This window comes from Schistocerca piceifrons, chromosome X (assembly GCF_021461385.2).
Source record: "Schistocerca piceifrons isolate TAMUIC-IGC-003096 chromosome X, iqSchPice1.1, whole genome shotgun sequence".
Taxonomy (NCBI): domain Eukaryota; kingdom Metazoa; phylum Arthropoda; class Insecta; order Orthoptera; family Acrididae; genus Schistocerca; species Schistocerca piceifrons.
The window spans coordinates 381019353-381040946 of NC_060149.1; the positions used below are offsets into that span (position 1 = coordinate 381019353).

The following is a 21594-nucleotide window of genomic DNA, read 5'->3' on the forward strand; positions in this document are numbered from 1 at the left end:
AAAATGGTAAAGCACAAAGCGAGTATTGAGGACCAGGAAAGTCCGAGAAATCGGTGTCCAGTTGCAATTGCAGATAAGCATTGTGCAAATTGATGCTCAAAAAATACTGGCCTTCTGAGAACTTCGCCAACAACTCTGCCTGCCACAGTATCGGTACGAATCAGTGACACATTGTGCATTGACCCTCAGTTTGAAATTGCCACAAAGATGCATGGCACCATTCGACTGCTGAATTGTCAAGAAAGGTGTGGCCCACTTACTCGATGAAATAGTAGAAATAATGCCTTGAACCTGCCAGTGCTGCAGCTCATCCTCTACCTGGTTGCTCAAGGTGAAGGAATGGGGTGGGGAGTGACAAAATTTAGGTACTGTCGATGGCTTAATAGAAGCATGTCTATCAAAATATGCCGCCCTGGCCAAAGTACTCTCAAACAGTGGGTTGTATGACCAAGTAAGAAGTCCAAATTGTGAAAAGAAATGGATTGAGACACTAAACCAACACTTCATCTATGACCTGAAAGCCAAAACTAGAAAAAGTGTCAACCACAAAGACGTTTTGTGCACACGGTGAATTGACCACTAGCAATGTAAGTTGCCATTCCACATTCTTGTTACGTGTGGAGACAGAGAATTGTCCCCACAAGGGAACACACTGTTTACTGTAAGACAACTTGGAGTGGCCAGTGCAATGCCAGGCACCACAAAAGCTTGTTCACATCGAAGTTAATGAGGATGTCTTGTGTCCTGTGACTACTTGAAATTTGACCGATCACTCATCCATTACCAACATCAGCAAAAAATATGCCTGGGGTGACATGTACAGGGTGGTGGAGACAGTCCCTGAGTCCAGGGAAGACACCAGGGCAGCCTGCCGAATGTCTCAGGCAGTGGTCAGATGTCCTATCTGATGTCATATCCTGCACATGGCCTCCACGTGTGGGCATTCTTGGTGAACATGCACCAAATGACAGTCAGGACAGGATGGCTGGCTTCACAATAAGCAGAAGGAGAACAACACCAAAGACTTGAAAAACAGCCAGTGGATGGAAATTACAATGCTGTGAATGACACAAACCTGGTGAGCTTGGCACGGGTGTAGAAGGGCTGCGCTGCACTGGAATCGTCAATGGCAGCAACATGTGGTAACTTGATGAGAGGCAAAGCCGCTTGGTACCCTGTGGGGCACCTGCGGCTGTTTACTGTGCATGCGTAACTGAGCCACCTGGCAGTTGTCAGAAAGGACGTCACTTGCTGCCATTGTAAGCTCATATGATTCTTCAATTTCAGCAATGTCAGCTATGGAAGGGTTGGACAAGATCAGTGCCAAGCTCAGGAACAGGAAATGGTTAGTTTCTAATTAGTGAGTCTGCATAGGATGTAGCACATTTGAGATGCTTAAAATGACACTTGTGTAAGAGGCCATGCAAATCGGTGATCCCGGCCGCATACGACAGCCCTCGGTGCTTGTGGTGTTGAGTAAACTGCAACCATGCCTTCACCACATGAGTTTTATGACCAAAATTTTACATAAGCAACTGACAAAGCTCATCAAAGGGGAGTTTCCTGGGCTCAGTGGAGGGCTTCAAATTTGTCAACTTCCTATAAACCCACAGTGCTGGACAACAACAAACCAGCTGTATCAACTGGATTGATGATACACTTAATCTGGTAGTGCAGCAAGAACTGGCGCAAGTGATTCTAACATGCTCCCATAGACTCATCGAAACTAGCAGGTGGCACCAGGGACAGAGAAGAAAACAGCCTAGCAGGCACGAGGCCCTCCACCAATGAGGCAAGGGCGCGAAGCCAGTTCATATTCCTAGTTTATCAGTATCTGCATCAACTCCTGTTGTTGCTCCTTCTGTAGGTGCAACTGTTCCAGCAAGCACTGCAGAAATATCAGATCCATTGTGACCCAAAGTTAAAAATTTTGAAAGGGCCAGAAAGAGAAATACATGCATCACACTTATAAGAAAGTCCTTTCTCACCACTTTAGTATCTGCACAGGTGCGACAATGCCGCTACCCTTGACTGTCAGTGCAGGTACTTCAGGGGCCAATGGTCTCTTGAAAACAACCAGGCAACAGAAACATGTAAGAGGAAACGAACTCGGAGGAACCCATGTAGAAACATGCACAGAAATAAACTCAGCACACGGGTGGTTTTTGCAGATAACGACTAAGCACGTGACAACACCACTCGACGCAAAGCACAAGTCGAGGTCCACGGTGTTTGAGGTCAGCATGAGTGGTGGCCCTTTCCACTTAGTGCTACCTGCAAGCAAATATTTCTGTCTGCAGGGCTGCCCATAATATGCAGTGCATGCATTCTCCATGGCATGTTTCCAGACTACTCCACTGCTCCACCGATGCCTCCATTGCAATGTCTGCTGATGGGATACTAAACACTTCTCCATTTATTTGTTTCTGTGCTTTATTCACTCACTATCAGAAATGTAGAAGTGTTTTATTAATAGCAGACGTGTTTAATTCTGCTTGTTTCCAAAGATAAATGAAATTATGTATGTCATGTTACCATTTTTTGCTACGTCATGCTACCAGTTTTTTTGCGAACAGATTTTGCTACTTAACACTCTACTAGTTTACAGTTTGCTATGTAGAATTCAAAAGTTGAATCTGTTGTACCAATAATGTTAAATGAAAAATAAAACAAATTTACTGGATAAAGGTTCTCTGCATTACAGAAGATGATAGAAAACCTTATATAGGATAGCTTACTGAGGACTTGCTTGAAATGAGCAGTTGTTACATGAAGTGGAAAAACACACACACACACACACACACACACACACACACACACACACACACACACACACACATTGTACAGCTGACGGTACTGCAGCTCTTGAGCTGGCACTATGTAGCCACACAGGATGTGTGTGTGTGTGTGTGTGTGGGGGGGGGAGGGGGGGCAGGTGGCACGCGGCGTGAAGGTATGTGTGCAGGTTTGCACACACGTGTGCTCTGTCTCAAAAAAAGGTCTCTTCCCAAAACTAGCAAAGTTCTCTTTCATGGTTATGTGCTGCTGGTGGCTCAATGCGTCCACTACTCCACTATTCAGTAAGCAGTTGCCTTTAGTCTTACAGTTGTTTACATTCCACCAAGACTTTACATTACCATATCATAATATATCTAACATGCCTGTTAATAGCTTATAGCAATTCAAGTTTACGTGTTGCTATGAGTCAATTAACTTCTTATCCTTTTCTTATTTTTATCAAAAACCAGGAAGTGAAGAGTAGTGACTACTGTGAATATATCAGGCCACCAATTGATAAGTACAAGACACTGCAGTTTGGCAGCTTTGATGAAATAAAGGTATGTATCAGCAGAGCCCCTCAGTGATACAGTGGTGATTCATTCTTTACATAAGAATTTTACAGTTACTTTATTTTATTGATTGCTAAGAGATTTAGGAAAATCAACACAGTGAGAGTCCAAAAAGTGAACACAAACCTAGTGGGAAGATGAGGACTAAGAGGATTTCCCACTACTACCAACTGCTCATTTCACATTCTTGCTTAGCTAGAAGTACTTGTATTTGTGTCTGCTTTGTCATGATGTTGTAGAATTGAAATCCAAAAACTTTTAAAACATTAATTTGGTCAAAAGCTGACAACTTATTGTTGTTGCATATTAACACGTACAGCACTTTTAACATCTGAAAAATATCAATCACCACCTCAATAGTTGATAAACAAATATTTGCTGGCACTGAAGCCTGCCTTAATAACACTGTCAATGGGACTTACCATTTCCTCATCCTGCATCCCATATGGGATCCCTTTGTTTCAGGAATGCAATGATGTATATTTAAAAGCATTAAAGCTGGCCAACACAAATCAGAGCCCAAGTGTAATTCCTCAATAGAACTGATGTGAGTGAAATGCATCATGTAAGTTTGCATTGGGAGCACATGGAAGAGGCAGTAATACAAGGGGCAGTGAAATGGAAATGAGCCAAATGAAAAAAACTTAAGAAAACCATTATTTCAAAAATAATTGCGGTAACTTTCAATACATTTATCCCACTGGAGACAAGACAGTCAGTGCCTTCACAGAAAAGAGTTTGCAGTTTCCTGTGGTGCCATGACTATACTTAGGCAAGCAGCTCTTCAACTGAAGTAAATCTGTGGGCACAAATGTCTTTCTTCAGGGCTCCAAAAATTTGGAACCTGTATGGAGAGAGACGGGACTGTATAGGGGATGTGTAAGGGCCTGAAGAGAGACATTTGTTGCTGTTGATTGGCTTCAGACAAAGATGTGCACACCTGGGTGCAATCATGGTCCCATAGACAACTGCAAATACATTTCCATGAAGCCATTGACTGTCTTATCTGACATGGGGGGTAAATATATCAACATTTGTGGTATTTACTTTTGAAATAATAAACAGCTTACTTGCTCTTCTTTCCATCTGTCTCATTTTCATTTTACTGCCCCTTATATAACAACAGCCTGCCCAAACAATAGAGAACTTTTCTTTGTACAGAATGCATAACTTACAGTTTTCACGGCTTGTGCTGATTGCCAGATTTGTAAATCTCATTAGCAGTCAAGTTTATTATGCATTGTGATTAGCTCTGATGTAATAACTGTGTAAAAAAGGAAGGTGGGGTGTCCATTGGTGAATAATTATTAATTGAAGATGAAACAAGATATCATGTGGTATAAGAACCACTTACTATGTTCTGTTTAGAACCCTCACATATCTTATCTCCATTACCTGTTAATTATGTATTATAGGTGTTGGGGTGTTGCAGATGTCACAGCACTTGTGTATGGTGTGGCATTGTTGTGCTGAAGGAGAGGGTGTCCACATGTGGGTGAAATCTTTGAATTTGAAACTTGATTGCAGCATGCTGTTTCTCACACACCAACATAGTTATGCTACACACTGCCATATTACTTGCCACAATGTGGAGCCGTCTATTGGCAGAGGGCAGCGAAGTGGGAAAGTCGACCACGTAATATGTGTGACATGTAAAACCTCAACTGATATTGAGAACAGAATAAAAAAAATGGGAGGCAATACTTTTTAGCATGTACTCATATATGTAGCATTCTCAAAATACAATGAGCTCTTTTATAATAAGGTGGATAGCTCAGATTTTGGCTTCAGACTTTTTTTTGTGTTGACAAATGTACATATTGTCAGAAAACATTCCACATACTAAGCGATAGTAAAAAATAATGTCTATCAAAATCTTATTTGCAGCAATCATTTAATTAGTATTCAAAAAGTCTTGTGAGTGAGCATTCATTCATACACTTTTTCCTTCTCTAAATTTCATTTAATTTTGAAACATTATTTAAATACTTCCACAACACATTCCAATAGCTGCACAACATGTTCCAATAGCTGTAAAACTATTGTCAACACTAATTTCTGAGTTATCACAAACAATGAAAAATCCAGAATGGAATAACAACGTAAATTGATAGACTGCTACTCACCACACAGAAGAGGCATTGAGCGATAGACAGGCACATTTAAAAGTAAACTGTTGGAAAATATGTTTTCAGAAAAAGTCCGAAAGATGAATCAAAAACCACAACTCACACACTCAGGCATTGTGGTGTACTTCAAAATCAACAGCATTTAGAAGGTGGAAAATGCTAAGAAATTCTGAGCTCTGATGGGAAGCAGTATATGTAGCAGGTAGAATCCTGATTTTCACAGAAAAGTGGCATGGGGCACTTGTTGACAGCACATAAACACAATTTGATTGTTTTAGTTTGTTTATTCTTCTTGAGCTGGTGGAACTGATAAAAACTTCAGTACAGAAAAATTAACTGAGGGTGAACAGTATTTGGAGAAAATTAATAAAGTACAACACATTTACTTTTTTTAACAAATGTATCATGAAAATGCCAAAAATGAATAGTTAACAGCCAAAGAAAACACTTATTCACAGTTGGTTTTCTGCTTCTGTGATGTGTTGAGATTACTTTGGCCAATCATATCAAATTTTCATGTTTGCAACAATGATAATTATGAGTCGGGAATTATCAGTCTGTTCAAAATATGCACATTTTTTTACCATCTAAACTCTATTTTTTTCTACTTATTTTGCTTCACGTGTCAAACTAATTGTTGTCAAGAGTATATGTGGATTTTGAGAGCACAAAAAATCCTGTGTACATGAAAAACAAGTGAGACATACAGTGTGAGGTCATTTCTTGTTTGTGATGCTTCTCTTGGTTATGTGGTGCAAATGGCAGTTTATGCTGGAAAAGCAGCAGAGGAACAAGGTGTTGTGATATTTCTAAGGAGATGTCTGCAAAAGTACTTTCGACAACAACTTCACTGTGTATATTGATCACTATTGCAGTTCACCTGCTATTTTTGATTTGCCGTAGAAGCGTGAAACAAAAACGGTGAGCATGTTGAACAGAAAGGAGCTTCCAAAATATACTACTGTCGAACAGAAAATTAAAAACTGAGAAAGAATTCCTGCTAGAAGGGAACATTCATTGTGCCGTAGTGGGGAGATACAAGAGACATTTTGATGCTGTTAACATGTCCTACAGCATCTAAATCAAATGTTGTGCTATATTACAAAAAGAAGAAAACAGCCAGATTACTTTTTTTGTCTCTTCATTATGAGTGCCCCAAATGCTTACATTCTTCACCAGAAAACCAAGAACTCATATGAAAGAAAAAACTCAGATTATTGCATTTTCAGATAGAAACAGCAAAAAGCTTTGTTGGGCAAGGAAGCAAACCCAAAGAAACAAGCAGCTACTCAGAACCTAACATACGCATTTTGCAGGCAAATTGTCACCAACAGGAAAAAAGCAAAATCCATCTGGGGTTTGTAAAGTCTGTTCAGACACAAGAAAGAAAGAAACTGGCAAAGTTTCCAAAAAAGGGAAGTTGTTGGTGTTTTCCTGATGGAAACATCTGTGCAGGCCTGATTGCTTCACATTATACTGAAGCTAACTTGTGAGTGTAAGCATCCTCCAATAAAAAAAAATGAAATCAAAAATTATGTATGATGCTCTATATACACGAAAGCATGTAACATTAATTTTTGTTGGTTATCAACAAATGATACCATGCTTTGTATAATATAATTACTAATTTTTACAACATAATTCTTTTGAAAACATGTACACTTTGTTAGGCCAGCTGACTCTAGGTTACATTGGGATTGTAGTATCCAAAGTGTTAACTTTATTCTGAAAGTCACCACATGAAGTCTGAAAGATGTGTCCTTAAAGAAATGTAAATTACTAGTGCTTCTTTGTATTCAAATGGCTGAAATGTTGCCAGTTGTGAACACGGTAACACATGTAATAGAACCACAATACAACTAAATGTCAGAATTCATAAGCTGTGAAAATGATTTGCTCTGCTTCCACTTCATAGTACTTCTGCAAGTGTGTTGAATCTGACATTTACCTATTGTGTGACCTTTCCTTCTCATTTCATATACGAAATATTAATTGCACTTTCTTAGTTTGTATTTACTCTGGTTTGTGTTGTTGAACATGATGGTGGTAATGTGGTTAAGTACTGGAAGGCTATGTTAAAATTTCTGTCTGACTGTGTTGATTTTGGCTTTCTGCTATTTTCAAAATTGCTTCAACTGGGTACTGGTGTGGTCACTTGGACAGTGCCTCAACCAATTCCTTCCTCAGGTTACTCTAAATGGGCTAGGGTTCCATTGCTAATGACCTCATTGTTAAATGGACTTTAAATTGCAAGTTTTCTTCCTTCCTTCCTTCAGAATTACATTTATTTCCTTGACACTGTAAGAGATTGACCTCTGAACAGTTGCTGTGATCTCTGAATATTTATTACAAAGTACTCATATAACTGTGAACATTATTATCGATCTGATACTTTTAATAAGAGAGTTACAATAAAGAAACTTATATTTGATTTGGATTGCTGACAATTTATTTTGGACATTGTGCTTCCTAATAAAACTGAAATAAAAAAAAATACATTACCAGTAAAAATTAAGCAGTGAAGGAATGAGTATTATCTCACTTTTAAACTAATTCAGTAATTGCCATGAGGAAAACTGTTCATTTTGTGCTGCAGGATGTTGGATATCATCATGGTAGCACATATTTTGCTGGCTTAAGGAAAGCAGGCTGTTTGCCATTCCTAAAAACAGAAACAAGCAAGGAAGATTTTGTTGGAAGAAGTGAAACAAAATGTGATTTAAACCGCATATCTGGATACAGTTTCACAGATTTAGCACAGCTGGTGTGTAGAGTACCTCAGCGTAAAAGACAAACAGGTATGATTAAAATTTCTGAAAAAAATTTCACCCAGTTTTTTTGTACTTTATATAAATTCCAGAAAATTTTTGTGAAATGTGATCTATAATATGTTTATGATCTTTTTAATTACAATATGGTGTTATGGGGAAAAAAACTATTGTGTGCTGATGCATCAACGAGCCAAGGAAGTACATTTCTCTTGTATACATTATGTATTGTATTTGCACATATTAGATTGGCGATTATGCCATGTGTGAAATTATTTCATTAGTTGCTATTGCACATGATTACGTTTTGTTGACATTAGGATTTAATTCCTCATACACATAATCTAATAGCCTTGAGGCCTTGACTGATTTTATTAAATAAGGTACAGGATACCAGTGCAAACTGTCCATATCTCCATTTCGAATCATCATAAATGAGATGTAATTGCCCCATAATGTGTAATCAAGGGACAGCTTACTGCTGTAGACCTTCAGGAAACTTTTTAAAGTGATGGTATCCACATAAATGTCTTCCACTCACTTTGAAAATCACGTTCTGTAGGTTTCAGTTTCAGATAAAAGTATACAATTCTGAAGCTACCAATGTTTAGGTTCTGCTATTTTCAGTTGTCATCATTTTTCAAGGAAAAGTGACCATAAGATATCACTTGCAACTACAAAAAGGGTGTGTCTATTCTGTGTTTCATTGATCCATAGAGCAGCCCTTTTCCACATATTAGTATAGAGATCTGAACTATTAGCATTTGCTGTAAGAATTTTGTACCCTTTTTTTCTACAAAAGAATCTGAATCGCAGGATACGGCTTAGTAGCTCAGTACTGCATACTGTAATCTCTCCTGTTGTGTTTCATAAATAACAGTTAGTTATTTTTATATGTTAAAACTATAGCTTTTGCTTTTATCTCTTCTTATATCCCTTTGATAATCTGGCACTTACAGATACCTGAATGTGCTGGATTATCAACATCCTACTATACATACATTTCATATTATCACATTGCGTAATTTGTAAAATTGTATTGTTTAAAAGATGAAATTTTTATGTGGGTTTAAATGACCTACTTTGTGACACTGGCCATAAAAAAGAAACAGAAAATGCTGTCATAATTCTAACTAAGAAACCCAAAGGTTTTATGAAATATGTACCACTGATATATGTACAATGCACACAAGTTTCTCACTACTCACTAGTCTGTCTGGAGTGATAAGACACTCAAGCAATTTGTGTAAAGTTTGGAACTGATACATTTTAACAAAATGAATAATTTTACAAGAAATTTCATCTCAAGTAGCACCACTCTCTTGCTTCCTTGTGCATAGAAATTTAGAAACTGTAATGCAGTGTAAGGTTCTTTAAAATTAAAATTAATTTTGTTTATCTTTTTCCCACAAGCAATACTGAGCAACAAAATTTCTATTATGTTATATAAATATTGTTTACTGTGCTTCAGTGGTTTGAAGTGACTTGTTTATGCATGCCCAAATGCTAAATCTTATTTCTTTTTCCCTGTAGTAACAGATGATGAATATATAGGAGACAAAAAAGATGCTGAAAAAGAAAACATCAAGGAAAGCTTTAAAATAGTCTCCACCCATAATACCACGGAAATGAGAGGGGCAGTGGAAGGTAGTGAAGAAATGTACCATTTGGATACAGTGGTAAGTTGTCCATTTTATCTGTTTCTGTGACTCACAAATCACCAATTCACTGTAAACAGTCATAAGATAACCATACAACTTTTAAACAATCAAATGTCCAGGGTGGAATAACAATAATATGGAAAGGATAGATCACTACTGACCATGAAGAGGAAGCGCTGAATTGCAGATAGGCACAAAGAAAAAGAATGCTAGAAATACTTCAGCTTTCAGGTAAAGTCCTTCTTCAGAAACACAAAACTCAAAACACATTCACACAAGTTGTGTGAGATGTTCTCGTGTGACTGTGTGTGTGTTTTCTACTCAATTCATTGTGAATAATCTCTTAAAAACTCACAACCTAGTGGCAATTGGAAGTGGCCTGAATTCAAAATAGCAAATATTTTATGCATACTATGAACAAGGATATTAAAAAGTTATGAAAGACTGAAATAAAGTGGAAATCCTCTTGACATCTCAGTGTTAATTTATGTAGGATAATTCAGTAGAGAGAGGCAGAACACAATAAAGAAACAAATGAAAGATAAGGGTAAAGGAACAGGTAATTCAGCTTTATTCATAATTGAGCAAAACACATTTTTAACTTCAAAACTTTGTGGGGAGTAATGCAAAGCTCTGGAGTGATAAGACAAATAGTTGAGTGCTAATGTAAACTTGGAGGCTACAAAACATAATGGGAATCCATTTGTTCCTCTAGATTAAACGAAAGCAGAAAAACATTTCAGACTCTCACTTTCTGTTTAATAAAACCAGTCAAATTACCTAAATGCAAACAAGAACAAAGTAAGTTAACTAAGGCTGCTTTATACAAAGTGGTTAATTACTGTTAAATGTTGTTAACAGGAACAGTTTACGTACATTCAACTAATCATCAGGTAGGCTACTGTAAAGTACTGCTGCATTCAGGTCTTTGAACTTGACGCTTGAAACAGTGTGAATACGCAAAAGAAAACTTTCATTAAAAATGTTATTAGTTCATAAGATATTATTATGGTTGGATAACATTCCTTAAACAGCCCAAATATTTTTGTAACATTGAAATGTTCCAGTAAGTACACTTGTCTTGTATCTTTGAACCTGTAGTGGCTGCGGTGACCTTTGAAACTTTTAATGTGGATGCATGTTAAGGGTTGAAGCTTCTTATAGAAAGACTGTTTTCACCTCTATTGCCAATTGGTGGACAGCCACTACACTGCAGGCCCTATTGTATGTATTCAAGTGTATTTTTGTAATAGCATGAATGAAGCAAAATGCTTTGATACAAACAGGTATGACTCTCTTCATTTTGGTGCTATCACCTTTTCAAACTTTGTATTTGTAACTAATATCACAGAGTTTTGCCATATCTTCATCATGTTGTGATCTGTGTTTAACAGGGAGCGATGTAATTAAGCCTGCCAAATATTGGTTTTGCTCATTGTGTGGATCAAGAAGGTCGAAATTACAGGGTATTAAAGTCATTCTGCTTCAGTTGTCTCGACAAAACAAGTTCAGTGCTAAGACTTTTATGGAGTTCTCATCTCATGCATACTTAGTTGTATTTGTCTGTTAACCTGTGTCTGTTCATTGATCTTTGCAGCCTTGTCTGAATTTTTTGCTATCACGAAAACACTTGCAACGTGTTTATATCAGTCAAATAAATAACCCTACAGTCAAAAAACCATAAAATAAGGTAGCTGTTTTGAAGAAACCTCACTGCAGCAAACAAAGCCACATCATATGCATCATTATGTTTGGGCTGCCCTATGTCACAGATTGGATGACTTTCCTGCTTCTTTCAACCTTTTGCTTGAATCTCTTGGTTTCTTCACATTACAGTAAGACTTTCATGAGGGACAGAGAGTGTTGTAGATCTGCCCAGACCCAAGCCCCCTTAACTGTTTCCTGTAAGTCATGGAAACCAGTTGGAGCTGGGTGCAAGGCTGGCTCATCTCTTGATGGTGTCCCAGATGTGCTAAATATGATTAAGGTCAGTGAAATGGGGAGGCAGAAAATAATATCCATGTCCCAAACAGTTTTGAAACAATGGCGGACCTACCTGAAGACCTTTTTCATCCCATTTGAAAAACCCGATGCATGATACCTACATGACTTACCTGAATGCTGCCTTGTTATGAAATGGGATATATCGCCACATGTGTTTTTTGATGTACTTTTACCCTGCCATCAGTATTTGCCAACGTGTCCCGTGACTCCAAAGCCAAGGCAAGTTTTTTCCATGCTTTAAGTGTCCAATGATAGTGTTTCTGTGTTCATGCTACTCTCAGCTCTGTGAATTGTGTTGAAAAGTGGTACATATTTGAGTGAGTCACTTCTATTTAGTAGGGCTACTCACCATTTGTTGTCCAGCATTGAACTGGTAAGAGGTTAGCTTCTTTGTGGCTTATCTTTCCACTGACACAGTGAACCCTGTCAAAAACATGGTGTTGCCCATTGAAATTGGCACTGCCAGCAGCAGTTTTCCCTGAATCAGGGGGTACCGTGGTACCACCTTGACACAGTGGCGCATGGAAAGACTAGTGCTCGTACATCCTTGAAGTGCTTGAAGCATTGGGAATCTACAATCTGCCATTGATAAAATGTCTAGCATTGCATGTCATGCTTATTTTGCACTTGACTGTCACACCATCAGCTAGTATACGGTCTGATGACATTCTTTCCATGTGACACATTAAACTACACAATATTCTTTAGCCACGTGTCAGTTGTTTATGATTGTAACTAAGACTACAGGAAAAGGTGAAGAATTTGTGAATAACTCAGAAAATTGTCAAGCTTATAAAAGATGAAAGGAAGGCAAGATTGCAAAATTTGTGGGAAGTGTAAGAAACATAAAAATTTCATTCTGTAAGAAACATAAAAATTTCATTCTGTAAGAAACATAACTTGTATTAAAAAAAGAAAGAAAACGTGCAAACAGATACACCAAGAGAGTGTCAGAGACAAAATTGCCAGGTTTTGAGGTAAGATGAAGTGCAGTTTCGTGTGAAATTTTTGTTAGACGCAGAAGAAATGGTAGAAGACGGTAGTACTGAAATGGAAGAAATCAGCAATCTGGTAATGAACTCAGAGTTTGAGAGACACAAAATAGTTTAGGTGCAACAAATTGAAGCAGAACTTGATGAAATACCTTCATGGTTACTAAAACTAATGACAGGCCTAAAAAACTAGAAATTTATTTGACCTGAGGTCCATAATTTATGAAATGAGAGATATACTAACAGATTAAAAGTATGGAACTGACAAGAGAGTACTGGTCAGTAAATAGAAGAACTGCAGATCAGTTACTCAGACTTGTAAGTTACGAGTGAGAATATGTACAGAAAACATTTTTATGAAAGTTTGGTTTCAGAGGCATCTAACTGACCAAAGTAAGAATTTCGACCTTATACTGAGCAAGAAACAGAACAATAAAGAGAAAATAGGGTATCTCAACATCATTTGAGGACCTTGAAAGAGTCCATTGATAACAACAATTCCTGAGTTTAGCAGGGCCTGTACTGCTTTGAATAACCTTTTTGGATAAGTGCATCACCTTTTCAAGTATGGTGCTAGGTCAGATTTCCTCTCCAGATATTGAAGGATTTCCATTTCAGCGTTTGAAGGAAAGCTAGAAAATCTGAAGAAAAGACTGCAAAGGTTCAGTTTAGATTCAGTAGTAGTCAGTGATGTGAAATGGAAAGGAGACAAGGATTTCTAATTAAATGAATATAGGATAATAAAAACAATAGCAGAAAATGGTATAACAGGAGTACAAGCCGGCCGTTGTGGCCGAGCAGTTCTAGGCACTTCAGTCTGGAACCGTGCAACCGCTACAGTCGCAGGTTCAAATCCTGTCTTGGGCATGGATGTGTGCAATGTCCTTAGGTTAGTTAGGTTTAAGTAGTTCTAAGTTCTAGGGGACTGATGACCTCAGATTTTAAGTTCAGTAGTGCTCAGAGCCATTTGGAGTACAAATAATTCTAAGTAGAAAGGCTGGGCAAACATAAGTTCCTGTAAACAGTTCAGTAATAGGATTATTCTCATCAGAATTGACGGAGGAGGAGGAGGAGGACAGAAAAATACCAGTTAGATGATGAAATGGTTAGAAAGAGCTTCCAAAATAAGATTTGTATTGTAAGGTGTACATAGTAGTACATATACATTCAGATCACAATGTAGTAATGATGAAGAGTAGGCTGAAGCTTAAGAGAATCATTAGGAAGACACATTGTGTAAAGAAGTGGGATAGTGAAGTGTTTGAAAGCATCTGAGGCCATAGATTCAGGATAATGAATAACCAAGCTGGCAGTTAAATTGAAGAGGAATGAACATCCCTAAAAGGGGCAATCACAGAAGAAGGACCGACTGATATAGGTACAAGGAAAATAGAGCTGTGAAGAACCTCGCATGAAAGAATAAATACTTCACAATTGATTGAAAAAGGAAGGAAATACAAAAATGTTGAGAAAAAAAACAGGAAATTAGTAAGAAATGCAAGGAAGCTAAAACAATATGTGTGCATCAAAAATATGAAGAAATTGAAAAGGAAGTGGTGGTAAGGATGGACAAATTCAGCATAGATTCAACATGTGAGACCCTTAAAGCACAAGTGGTGTAGCTCCACATTCCTCATTTTTAATAGGGTTGGGATTTTGCTCAACAAGTGAAATTCTGTTAACAAAGCAAACCATGTAATTTGTACCTACCATACATCTAGCAGTGCAGATTTCTGATGTGAGCTGATAGCTGAAGTGGTGTAGCTGGGAGTTACACCACTGTGCCTGCATTGTTTTGAGTTTTCTCAATTCACTGTGGATGTTCTATCTTTTGATTGTTCCCATGATAGGATTTTACCTGTTTAATTATTTGAATTGTGTTCAGTGTGATTCATTCAGTGTGATTCACCATGAGGTGTAGTGATAATGACATACCTTATCAGAGAACAGATTATTTGGGATTATAAAGAAACCAGCAATGAATAATTTCCATCACATTCAGAGCCATCTTATTGGAAAATGGGGTCTTTTTCTGCTCAAAATACATTCTTGTGCTGCCTGATAAAACAGGAAATGCCACAATGTCCCTGATAAAACAGGAAATGCAACAATGTCATTGACCAAAGAATGGCAGCTAACGTATTTCATGTGACCATTGATGGAAGAAGTGAAACAGTATACAAAAAATATTTCTTGGAACATGAAATCATTTCAAGAAAACTCGTGACTGGTCACAGTATTTGCTGCAGTGTAATTTGCAAACATAGCTTCAGTGTTCTCCAACCAAAATGGATAAAATAAAACTGAAAAATCAGTTTCTGATAGTTTGCACTACTCCTTTCCTTTGACCAAAAAGCTTATATAATTTATATCTTTACAGTTTGGGTTGCCATGAGCTGTTGTCTAAATTAGGATTCATTTACTGCAGGGATGGCAACAATCGAGAAAGACAGACACTGAAAAATCATCCAGTGCCTTGGCTAAAGATGCAATGGACGTAGAATAAAAAGAGTGATCCATTCAAAAAATTTTTCATGGAAACTCTCTCAACAGACATTGAATTTCATAAGTAGGACTTCATGCAGGGATTTGAAAAAGGATGCACCATTTTTCTAACATACCTCAAGGAAAGCTGCACACAGCACCATGGGCTGTTACAAAAGAGAAGAAGAAGGTCACAGAAGAACTTTTGTGCATCATTCCACCTGTTCAGTATTGTCAGAAGAAATAAGACTCAAAGTATTGGAGATGAAGACATTAGGTCACTGATGGCAATTACAGTACAGACAGTGAGTAACAAAGATAATGTGAAATTATGTTTACCATGGTGTTGACTGCCATGCATGTTTTTAAAATATATAAAATCCTTTAAAGATTCACACAATTACAGCTTTCAGCTAAAGTTGAAACTATGCTGAGAGCTGAAACTACACTGCAAGCAGCAGCACTGGTGCTGCTGCTCACAATGTGGTTTCAGCTCTCTGTAACTGCAGACGTGTGTGCAAGTTGCGTTTGTGTGTGTGTGTACTGCTGACAAAGGCCTTAATGGACGAAAGCTGTAATTGTGTGAACCTTTTTGTTGTGCCTATCGCGACGGAGCATCTCCACTATATGGTGAGTAGCAACTTTCCTTCTCTGGTACTATTCTGATAACACCCATACATATTATGAAAATGTATGTTTCACATCTCCTCCTAAATAGTGGCATCAATTTCAATCAAACTTGATACACATATCACTTACTGTCTGGAAAGAATCACTCTGGAGATAAGAACCACCTACCTCTCAAAGGGGTGGGGGTGAAAAAGAAGTGTGTTTCAAGATGCTCAAATACACAGACTTTACTCGTCCAATATTTGAGAATGAGACTACTTAGTGAGTTGCAACAAACTTCACACCTTATTTCAAACATTTATGAAACTTTTTCTTGCTGATACCCCCTACAAAGCGATGAAAGGAAAAAAGTTTATCACTTATTACATTTTCATTGTTCGTGCAGTAAAACTACCACATTGGTCTTGACATTTTAACTTATTACGTCTTTACTGCTAATTCTATTCATTACACATTTTGCCAACAATTTTCACATATATCACTGAATGTACTTGCAAAATTATATCATTCAGAAGAATTATGACGGTTTTGAAAAATAAACAGCTCCTCTATAAAAATCAACATGGATTTCTCAAACAGAGATCCTGTGAAACTCAGCTCGCTCTGCTCCTCCATGAGATCTACAGCCCAGTGGACAACAGCACTCAGGCTGATGCTGTGTTCCTTGGCCTCAGTAAGGCATTTGACACCATCCTGCATTGCCATTAAATGAAAAAAAAAAATGTGAGCTTACAGAGTATCGAAGCAGACCTGCATTGGATTCAAGACTTTCTTGCAGATAGAACTCAACACATCGCTCTTAATGGAACTAAATCGACAGAGATAAAGGTGAAATAGAACCGTTGCTGTTCACAGTATATATAAATGATCTAATAGAAAGCATCAGGTGCTCTCTAAGGCTATTCACAGATGATGCAGTTGTTTATACTAAAGTAGCAATACCAGAAGATGGTAAGAATTTGCAGAACGACCTGCAGGGAATTGATGAATGGTGCAGACTCTGGCAGTTGACCCTGAACAGAAATAAATGTAACATATTGCGCATACATAGGAAAAGAAATCCACTACTGTCCAGCTACACTATTGATGACAGACAGCTGGAAACATCGTCTGCCATAACATATCTAGGCGTAATTATCCAGAGCGACCTTAAGTGGAATGACCATATTATAAAACAGAAATTGGGAAAAGTAAACACAAGACTCGGATTAATTGGAAGAATCTTAAGGAAATGTAACCCACCCATGAAAGAAGTGACTAATAAGGTGCTTGTTCGCCCGATTGTTGAGTATTGTTCATCTATCTGGGATCCCTATCAGGTAGGCCTGATATAGGAGATAGAGAACATCCAATGAAGAGTGGCATGTTGCATCGCGGGTTCGTTTAGCTGGTGAGAGAGCATTATGGAGATGCTAAACAAACTCCACTGGCAAGCATTACAAGAGCAACGTTGTGCATCATAGGGAGATATACTATTGAAATTTCGGGACAGCATTTTTCAGGAGGAGTCAGACGACGTATTACTTCCCCCCAGATACATCTCGCGTATTGACTACGAGGAGAAAATTCGAGAAATTAGAGCCAATACAGAGGCTTACCAACAATCATTCTTCCCACGCACTATTCACGAGTGGAACAGGGTTGGAGGGATCAGATAGTGGTAGTGTAAGTACCCTCCACCACTCACCATTAGGTGGCTTGCGGAGTATGATGTAAATGTAGATACGACGTCATAGACACTATGATGCAACCCATTTCACAGACAATCTCGAAATAAACCACAGAATCTGCCTGCAAAATTATACCATTATATGACACACACAATTCAGGAGATTTAATGTCATAAACATTTAGCTTCGCGAACACAAAACTGCAGGGCATTATTTGCTAAAGATGCAGGTGAAACAATTGTACACATATGTGGGAAATATATGTGATCTATGCATAAACAGTAGAAGTCACAGATAAAACGCTCCTCCTAAACATCTGGAACGATTTCTACCAATGTTGGTACACAAATTATTTACTATCCGGAAAGATATACTGTGGGAGTAAGAATGAGCAACACTTTATTTGGGTAAGAATGATAAATTGGAGAGAGAAGGGGGAGGAAGAGATGGACTAATGTAATTTTAGAAGAAATACATACCTAGGCAACGCTGGATACTCAGCTAGTATATGATAAAAAAGTAACACAGAAAGTACATTTGAGTTTTGTATAACAATCCTAGTAAACCATTCAAAATTTAAAAAAAAAAAAGTGTAATGTGAAACTTGTTGACAGATTAAAACTGTGTGCTGGACAGATAGTCAAACTCGGGATATTTGCCTTTTCCGGGCAAGTGCTCTACCTACTGAGCTACCCAAGCACGAATCATGGTGCATCTTCACAGCTTTACTTCTGCCAGTACCTCGTCTCTTACCTTCCAAACTTCACGTAAGTTCTCTTGTAAGGTACTGACAGAAGTAAAGCTGTGAGGATGAGTCTTGCTTGGGTGGCTCAGTCGGTAGAGCACTTGCCCAGGGAAGGCAAAGGTCTCAAGTTAGAGTCTTGGTCTGGCACACAGTTTTAAACTGCCAGGAAGCTTAATACCAGTGCTCACTCCACTGCAAAGTGCACCACTTTTGCTCTAAGGAACTCATGTGGAAACGTAGAAATAACTTTCAGTGAAATAAAAATTAAGGGCATAAGCATTAGGAGTGCAAAAAGAGTTCCCCTGTCACGTACAGAGGAGAGGGCAGGGAGATAGAAACAGTACATTGAGAACATCTAAATGGAGAAGGAACTATATGCTGACATGATAGAAGGGAAAATGGGCTTTGATTTGGAAGACATAAGGATTCAGTATTAGTCAAATTTGAGCGATTTGTGGAAGACTTGCAATAAAATATGATAGATTTGATGGATAACATTCTTTTGGAATTTCCAAGATCAGTGGAGGAAAGTGGCAGTCAAACAATTATTCAAGTTAGTTTGCAAAATCTATGAGACTGGAGACATGACATTGGACTTTAGGAATCCCAAAGATATCAAAGGTAGATAAATGTGAGAACTACCGCATAACCAGCGTGACAGCTCATGTGTAAATGTTGCTAACAAGAATAATATACAAAAGAATGGAAAAGAAAATTTAGAAACTGGTAGATGACGATCAGTTTGGCTTCAGTAAAGGTAAAGGCACCAGAGAGGCAGTTTTGGCATATCGTTTAATAATGGAGGCAATACTTGAGAAAAATTAAGACACCTCCGTAGCATTTGTCAAGCTAGAAAAGATGTTCAGCAACATAAAATGGTTTAAAACTTTTGCAATTCTCAGAAAATAGGTGTAAGCCATAGTGAAAGACATGAAGCATGGAGTATGTACAAAGAACCAAGAGGGAACAATAAGAATGAAAGACCAAGAGAGAAGTGATCTGTACATCAAAGAGAGAATTTTCAAAATGAAAGAAAGTCAGGATTGGGTTTATAATTCAGAGTGAGAGGATATCAGTGATATGATTCACTGATGACATTACTATTGTCAGTGAATGTGAGTAACAATTGAAGGACCTACTGAATAGAATAAACAGCCTAATGAGCACAGAATATGAACTGAGAGTAAAAGAAAGAAATACAAAAGTAGCAGAAATAAGATTGGCGATAAACTTATCACAATTCAGGGTCATGTTGTAGGCGAAGTGAAGAAACTCTACCACCTTGGAAGCAAAATAATGCCTGATGGGTGAAGCAAGGAAGATTGAAGAACCAGACTAGCGTAGGGAAAGAGGGTATCCCTTTCTAAAAGAATTCTACTATACTCCAATTAAAATAACTTTATGATTGACAAATGGCAGTGGCGGGGTGCAATGTTGCAGGCATGCAGCCAACCACAATTCACAAGGTGCTGCGTGTAATCTGCAAAACCGGCAACACCGCATATTCATGGCATTCAAGAATGAGCTACAGTTGCCTGACAGCTGGGGACTAATGGCCTCAGATGTTAAGTCCCATAGTGCTTAGAGCTATTTGAACCATTTGAGCTGACAGCTAGACCCTACAACTTGCCTTGCTGAAATACCAGTCACAGAGTTATTTTTAATTGGAGTATAGTATCAAATGTATGCCTCAATTTGAGGAAGAGGTTTGTAATGTAAATCTGGAGCTCAGCATTATAAGGTAATGAATCCTGGGAAATGGAAAAACCAGAAAAGAAAATAATTGGATGATTTGAAATGAAACTGTAAGAAATGAAGCAGGCCTCCACAAAATATGTGGAAAATGTAGACTAGGTGGAGGGCAGGATGGAAAGTCACTATTAAGACTTTGGCAAATAACTAGAGAGAGCCATAGAAGGCAAAACCTGTAGGAGAAGACAGAGATTGAAATGTAGCCAACAAATTGGGTTAAGTCCTACTCTGAGATGAGACAAATATCAGCTGTATATTATTTGTTTTGTAACATTTTAAATGATAAGAGTTAGTGCTTCAAGATTTGCATATAAATTTATTGTATGAAAACAATTTCTTTGTGAGTGAATGGGAACTTTCATGGAAGATTGTCTGTCTGTTTATTTTCTTTATATGCTACTTTAAAAATGGCATGTATCTTACAACTAAGAATGAGTAGGTCAAAATCTTCTATCCTGCTTCAGCCCATAGTCTGCATTTTCTTTTTATCTTTTTTCTTGCGAGTTTCAGAGTGACTTTTCTGTCCTTTGCCATCTTTTTGTGTGTTTCCTTATTACTTGTGTAGAACGCAGTAACTTCAGTTCCATAATAATTTTATCTTCAGGATAGTAAAACTTCTACACCACAGAAACATGCTGCTAGTTCTCTTTCACTCTCTGGTTACATAAAGGGCAGCAATATTGCAGAGGATAAAAACAGTATGTATGTGACACTGAGTCCTTTACTTTCTTGTGTTTTCCTTTTAATAAAATCATGTTTACCTTGAATTAACAAAGATTTGTCTCATGTTATAGGCAATATCAGGGCAGATGAAGATCAATTAAGTAAAATTTCGACAAATCTGTGTTCCACTGAAGAAGACACTCCAATGAAAATATAAGTGGTCCAAAGTGGTGTGAAACAGTGCTTGAATTTTATAGTGTGCTGCTATTAATACTTGACCTTTTGTGAAGAACAGTTGTTGCAGCTACATATTCACTGGAAGCTGGTAGTGAACTGTGAATTGCAGTGTCTATTTATTTATTTTTTCTATAGCTCTTCACAGTTTAGAATGTGATAACCTGCAATTTGGACAGTGACGTGTAAGAATTTTGTAAATTTTTGTACAGTGACCTTTATACTTATATTTGTACTATGTTAGTGATGAAACTCCTCGCAATAAAATGTCTCAAGATGCTCTGGACATTGAGGTTCTGTTTTATTATATACACAGAATAGTTCAGTATTCTCAGGCAACAGAATTATTCACAGGTGGGATACAATTTATTATGTCATATCCTCTGCCACACACTTTATACTGATCTGCCGAGTATGTACTTCGCCAGGAAAACTCTGCTGGCTGGGATGGGATACTCACCAAAATAATTAAAAAAGTTTACAGCATAATAGCTCATCCTCTCTCTCTCATA

General features: G+C 37.8%; 1 protein-coding gene across 8 annotated transcripts in view; it reads left to right on the top strand.

Moving 5' to 3' along the window:
* LOC124723161 (neuropathy target esterase sws) overlaps positions 1–21368 on the top strand; it is a 201895-nt gene extending 180527 nt beyond the window's left edge. For 3 of the 8 annotated variants that reach the window (XM_047248356.1, XM_047248358.1, XM_047248359.1), the window contains 5 exons: positions 3249–3338; positions 8076–8277; positions 9781–9926; positions 20790–20883; positions 20980–21368. In XM_047248356.1, coding sequence (XP_047104312.1) covers positions 3249–3338; positions 8076–8277; positions 9781–9926; positions 20790–20883; positions 20980–21065 — 618 coding nt within the window. In that variant the 3' untranslated portion in view covers positions 21066–21368. Of the gene's footprint in view, positions 1–3248; positions 3339–8075; positions 8278–9780; positions 9927–10027; positions 10160–15332; positions 15694–20789; positions 20888–20979 lie in introns of those variants that run through there. The other 5 variants (XR_007006521.1, XR_007006522.1, XM_047248357.1 and 2 more) reach the window with 5 other exon arrangements.
* Positions 21369–21594: the final 226 nt, after the last annotated feature.